Source organism: Panthera uncia, assembly GCF_023721935.1.
Source record: "Panthera uncia isolate 11264 chromosome B3 unlocalized genomic scaffold, Puncia_PCG_1.0 HiC_scaffold_1, whole genome shotgun sequence".
NCBI lineage: Eukaryota > Metazoa > Chordata > Mammalia > Carnivora > Felidae > Panthera > Panthera uncia.
In genome coordinates, this window is record NW_026057582.1 from 133,735,889 (window position 1) to 133,741,888 (window position 6,000).

The 6,000-nt window shown below is 42.9% G+C and overlaps 1 protein-coding gene across 2 annotated transcripts in view; it reads left to right on the plus strand.

Annotated features, from left to right (window-relative positions):
• The window catches only part of AKAP13 (A-kinase anchoring protein 13), a 119,221-nt gene that overhangs the window by 59,425 nt on the left and 53,796 nt on the right, over positions 1-6,000 (plus strand). For both annotated transcript variants that reach the window (XM_049611914.1, XM_049611915.1), the window contains one exon: positions 589-721. In XM_049611914.1, the coding sequence (XP_049467871.1) occupies positions 589-721 (133 nt within the window). The remainder of the gene's footprint in view (positions 1-588; positions 722-6,000) is intronic.

A 6,000-nucleotide genomic window follows, 5' to 3' on the forward strand; every position in this document is an offset into this window, starting at 1 on the left:
GTGCAAAGCTGTATGCACCAGTATTGATTGTCCGGTGTGCCAGAAGACTAAAAAAATGGTGTGTGATTTCTGCTTTCGGGGAATTTGGATGTGCATTCAGTCATAAAAATTCCTTTACAGCCTTTGTTAACACTTCCATCTTTCTGTTGTCTTTATGAGTTTCTTCTTTAGCACCTATTTGATGCAAAGGTGTGTATAAATTGAGTGCTATTTTAGATTAAGAAGTTTCAGATAAAATAATAAGTGAATAATTGACAGGCTCTTTCACACCAGGCCACTAAAAATCTATTACTAAAACACTGATGGCCGACACAAGAAAACTTAGCCAGGTTTTGGGACCAGAACGGTTTTGGTTTTGGGACCAGCGTGGTAGTGTCCTCTGTTCTCAGGTCTTACTCTGTGGAACCGCTCAGCAGCCTCTGTCCATCTGTTACTCTGCTGTCCGTTGTCATGTGTGTGCATAAGTTGACTGTGACTTGTAGCTAAAATGATACATGGTTATGAAGAATTGTATTTTTTGGCTCTGTGTTTACTTTTTAAAAATTTCTGTAGTCTTTTTTAAAAATCACTCTTCTTGTTTTTATTTAGTATAACAGAAGAGACCTATAGTTTCCTGCCTCAAAGCCCCTCCAAGAAAGATTTTGAAGGCAAGAGTGGAACAAAAGTCAGCCGCACATTCAGCTACATCAAGAATAAAATGTCCAGCAGTAAGAAGAGCAGAGTAAGTACCGTTGAGGGCATTCCTTGCGTGATGGCCTTCGTTGGTCATCTGTAGGCTCCTGTCACAGCCTGCATGCACCCAATACCTAATTAAATAATGAGGATGTAAGGAAATAAGCACAGAGATAATCCTTGAAATGGTCTAATACTTGAAGAAAAATAGCAACAAAAGGTGATACCACTAATTGGGTTTTTACTATATGCTAAGAGCTTTCCATGTATTATTTTATGTAATCGTTTCCATAGCCGTATAAGGAGAGCCTGTTCTCCCCTTCCTGGGAGTAAGCTACCCTGTGAGTGTGTGCTGTTCACAGCAGTGGAACCAAGATTCAGATCCCATACTCGACCACGTGCCTTCGTCAGTAAACTGGGTTTAAAATGCACCTGAGGATTTTATGCCAAGATCAGGAGATTGAAAATATTTGCATTTGGGTTTAGAAGTTAGAAGGATTGGGGCGCCTGGGTGGCTCAGTTGGTTAAGCGTCTGGCTTCGGCTCAGGTCATGATCTCGCGGTTCGTGAGTTTGAGCTCCACATCGGGCTCTGTGCTGACAGCTCAGAGCCTGGAGCCTGCTTCGGATTCTGTGTCTCCCTCTCTCTCTGCCCGTCCCCCACTCACACTCTGTCTCTCTCTCCTTCAAAAATAAATAAACATAAAAAAAAAAAAAAGGATTTCCCCACAGAAAATTATAAGAGACTTTAAGACAAAAGTGGATTCTTCGATCTAGTCCTGACTACGAGGCTGTTGCAGGGTATTGTCTTTCATGCGTTAAAATATTTAAACATTTTTTGTCTGTTTATTTTTTTCATACTCCTGGGAATATTCGAAATACAAAAATAGATAAAAACCACCTGTAATAACCCCACATAGAGACAGGTACTCTTCTCATTTTTTTTTCAATGTACTTTCAAAAGAAAGGAAGACAAGGGTTTCCTTTTCTTATACTGATTCCCAGTGCTAAACCAAAATCAGTTCAGTGTCACCTCAGTGGGAGAGGACATTCTACCTTCCATTCACCCACCCACCCAGCCAGCCAGCCTCCAATAAAATAAAGGAATATCTTAAACAAAAAAAAAATTTTTTTTTTGTAAATGGAAATCAGTGACAAGCTCTTGCTAAGGAATCACTATATATACGTGTGTGTATACATGTGTTTGTGGCATGTCCATACACACACACACACACACACACACACACACACACACACACACGTACCTACTTAGAAGTAAGGGAATACAAACGCTGAACTCAAGAATATTGTTGTAAAAGTATACCCCTCACACTCTCCCCAAGCCGCCTGCCACCAAATGTAACAAGCCTCTTAGGCCCTCAGTTAAGTGGGCTGCTGGAAGAAGAGCCCATGTATTTTACCGTGTTTTGTAAATAAGCTCTCTCTCCTTTAGCCAATACTAGGTTCAGTGATGACTCAGAGGAGTTTTTCCACAAAACCTGCCACCGAAATTGTTTTCATTTTTCTTGCCTGGATGCAGAAGGGGAGAAAGTGGGGCAGTCAGGAAAGCGCAGGAAAAGATGCAAGGATGTTTCCAGAATAATCCTATATATAAGTATTAACTTCATAATTAAAAAAAATAGGGTTAGAGGTTAAATTCAGGGCAGAATGCTTAGCAGTGTTCTGCATACTGGCAACAAGGCTTAAACAGAGTCTTACCTGTTGTACCTATCACTGCTGGCTGGGACCCTGGCTGGCATCAACAAAAGAAAATCTTGGCAAAGATCACTGTAGATTAGCTAGGTATTATCATCAAATGACTTCTGTAGCCTCAGCATTCTGCTAGGTGCTAATAATGCTCCTAAAGAACTAAAGATCATTGTCTTTGAGAAATTTTATGATCTATTTGGATGCTTTCAAGTGTGTTTTGTTGTCGTTCTGTTTTTAGACTGTGAGGTCTTCATTTGGAAGACCAGTAAATGAGTGAAGAGTCCCCTTCCCATCCATCTCCCCAGGGATGTTGACTTTCAGGGCAGAGCAGTGAATACGCCACTGATTGCATTAGTGAGAGGACACAAACACACATAAACAATGTAAGACTAAATTTAGAAACTGGAACCTGACCTTTATAAAAGTCTCATCCCAGGGGCGCCTGGGTGGATCCGTCAGTCAAGCATCCGACTTCGGCTCAGGTCATGATCTCATGGTTCATGGGTTCAGGCCCCCGCGTCGGGCTGTGTGCTGACAGCTCAGAGCCTGGATGGAGCCTGCTTCAGATTCTGTGTCTCCCTCTCTCTGCCCCTCCCCTGCTCATATTCGTTCATTCATATTGTCTGTCTCTCTCTCTCTCTCTCTCTGTATCTCTCTCTTTCTCAAAAATGGATAGATAAACTTAAAAAAAAGTCTCATCCCATCCTCCATACTTTACAAACTGAAGTACAGAGAGCTATGCTTGAAGTAACAGAACTAGATGATATTAGGGCAGAACCTCTTTGACTTCCAGCAATTAGTACACTTCATTTCCTGCTCACTCATAAATAACTTCAAACAACTGGCATTTGCTAGTAGAATGAAGAGAAAGGCAGGACAAAAGAAGGAAATTTGTTAGAGCAGAGTCTGGCAGAGACCATTATCAGTTGACCCTTGGTGTCTGAGCATCTCCTTTGCCAGAATGACAACACTGTTTTGCAAAATGAGCCTGGTTCCTCTTTTCACGCTTGGTTCAAGACCTTTGGGGGCTCGTGCTGCCTCTAGCAGTGGAAACCCTCAGAAAATTACAAATCTGAAACATGGACTCGCAGTCCATTTCCCATTATCAGGTGTTTAGAAAAGGGCCCACTGGCCACATCCATCAAGAAGGTTAAGAGTGAGCCGTCTTTCATATGGAAGAGCTCACTTCTGTCAATGCACCAAAAGATAGTAAGAAGTAGGGGAAGTAGTGAAATGATACATTTTATGTCCAGTTACAATAAATGCCCTGACTTAATATGCCATTGCACTGATAAGCTAGAGCTTTCCCCTACAGAAGCATTTCCTTCTCTAAACGATGACAAAAATAAGTATTTTCTTAGTGTGATGATGCACACTCTACTGTTTCTCATAACTACTGGCTAATGTCATTTCTCCCTAATGTTAAAACAATTGAAAGTGTGACTGTGGATATTAATACTAGTTTTTCTTTTCAAAATAATGGTTTTACTGCTTTTAAATTATTTTTAAAAGAGCTACTATTAGAGATCCAACCTATTTTTATTAACCTAGTGTACAGTATAATCAGTCCTACTTCTTTTAAAGGAAAAATTAAAGCATTTAGTGAAGATATATTAAATTGCTACCTGTAAATTCTTAGCAGAGTCTCTAGGAATGGTTTGGAAATTTTTACTTTTCTTACAATTAGGTATGATAGATACACTCATGAAAATAGTTTGTGTTATTAACTTAGATATAGCCCACTGTTCATTGTTATGTTATTATATGTGCTTAAGGGTTGATTTATATGTTGGCAACTCTTAAGTAATATTCTAAGGAGCCAAAAGTCAGCCACTGTGTAACAGATTATTCACATTTTGTTTTTTTGTTTTTTTGTTTTTTTAAGTTTTTTTTTTTTAACGTTTATTTTTGAGACAGAGAGAGACAGAGCATGAAGGGGGGAGGGTCAGAGAGAGGGAGACACTGAATCTGAAACAGGCTCCAGGCTCTGAGCTGTCAGCACAGAGCCCGACGCGGGGCTCGAACTCACAGACCGCGAGATCATGACCTCAGCCGAAGTCGGACGCTTAACCGACTGAGCCACCCAGGCGCCCCCAGATTATTCACATTTTGCCTGTAGCATGGAGTTCTCTAGATAGGTGTATAGATATTATCTAGGCAGATAGATCTAGGATTTGAGAAATTGAGTTCTGGTCCTTCATATGTCCTTTTAAAACATCAGCAGTATCCGACATGTAATTAGATAAGCGTATTGGATGTTTTTTAGAACGGGGGCAAGCCTAAACAGGAAGTGTAACAGGAAGACTGGCGGGTTCTGCTTTTGTCCTTAGCATCTTCTCATAGTACCGCTTCCTGCCAGTAAGTAAGTTCGCTGGCTTACAGACTATTTAAACACTAATGTGCACCGTGATCCCGTTCACGCAGAGGGAGTGAAGTGACCCCCTTTAAACCAACCTGTCCCACTGATTTTCTTCTCTAAGCTTTCCTCCTTGCAGATTAGCCGGGAGATACGTGGGCAGACACGTTAACACGAATTCTTAATCTGACTTGAAGTAGGCATTTTGGGGCAAGGGCTGTGCTCCTGCAGACCTGCCCCTATCCAGCCCCACCTCGGCCCCTATCCAGCCCGTGCTCGGCGTAAAAGAGCCGACCCCGTCAGCCGTGCAGAGGAGCCGTGTGCCAAGGCTGGAGTCAGTGTGAAATCCAGTTCCCACTCTGCTCCCTTCTCTGATTAAACATGGGCAGCGTGTCCATGGCTTCATCCCAGCATGTTTCGCAGTCATCCGGAGTGCTCTCTGGTCTTGTCTTTGTAATGGCTTGTCTAAAGCAGTAGGTTTTGAAAGGGAGAACTCGTTTTCCGAGTCCCCTAGTGTAGTTATTTCCTGCCTCCTTCCCTGAAATACCGTGGGCGCCGACTTCCCCAGCCATTGTTGAACACACAGAAGTCACACTGCAGAAAACAATGGGTCACCACTCGACCACAGGCAGAGCAGACCTCACCGAGAAGTGTTCTTAGGAAGCATCCCGATTTCAACACCATGAGGAGTCTTTCTAAACAGATAGAAGATGTGTTCCTTAACTTCTAAGTGTTAATTGGCCTCAGTCCTTCCAGACACTCTATCGTGTGGCCGAAGCACTGTCCACACACACTGCATTCTGGGGACTTCGTTCTGTTTCATTTCCAGGGTACTTGGCCTTCCTGGCAGCATGCAAACGGTTAAGCTTGTCTTAAGGAAACAAGCAACTTCAGCCCTCCCTCCTTCCCTTTCTCAACCAGTCCCTGGCTTCCTCTTACGGTTTCTCTCATGGCAGCTTGAAGCTGCTACGCTCTGCCCTGCCGGCATGCGCCCCTCCTTCTGTGACAGCACGCTTCCTGGCATGGGGGTCGAATCATGTCGGTAAAATGGGGTCGGTTTCACGAAGTACCCCTCATAACAGTGAGACTCACAGGACCAAAACATGGGGAGGTAAGAGCCTGACTTCTTTAAGGCACTAAATCCTAACAAACACAGAAAGAGACCGGGGGGGGGGGGGGGGGGGGGGGGGGGGGTGTTTTTTTTTTTTTAAAATAAGCACAGAGGTTTTTGTTTTTTTTGGGGAATGAAAGGGGTAAGCTGTTT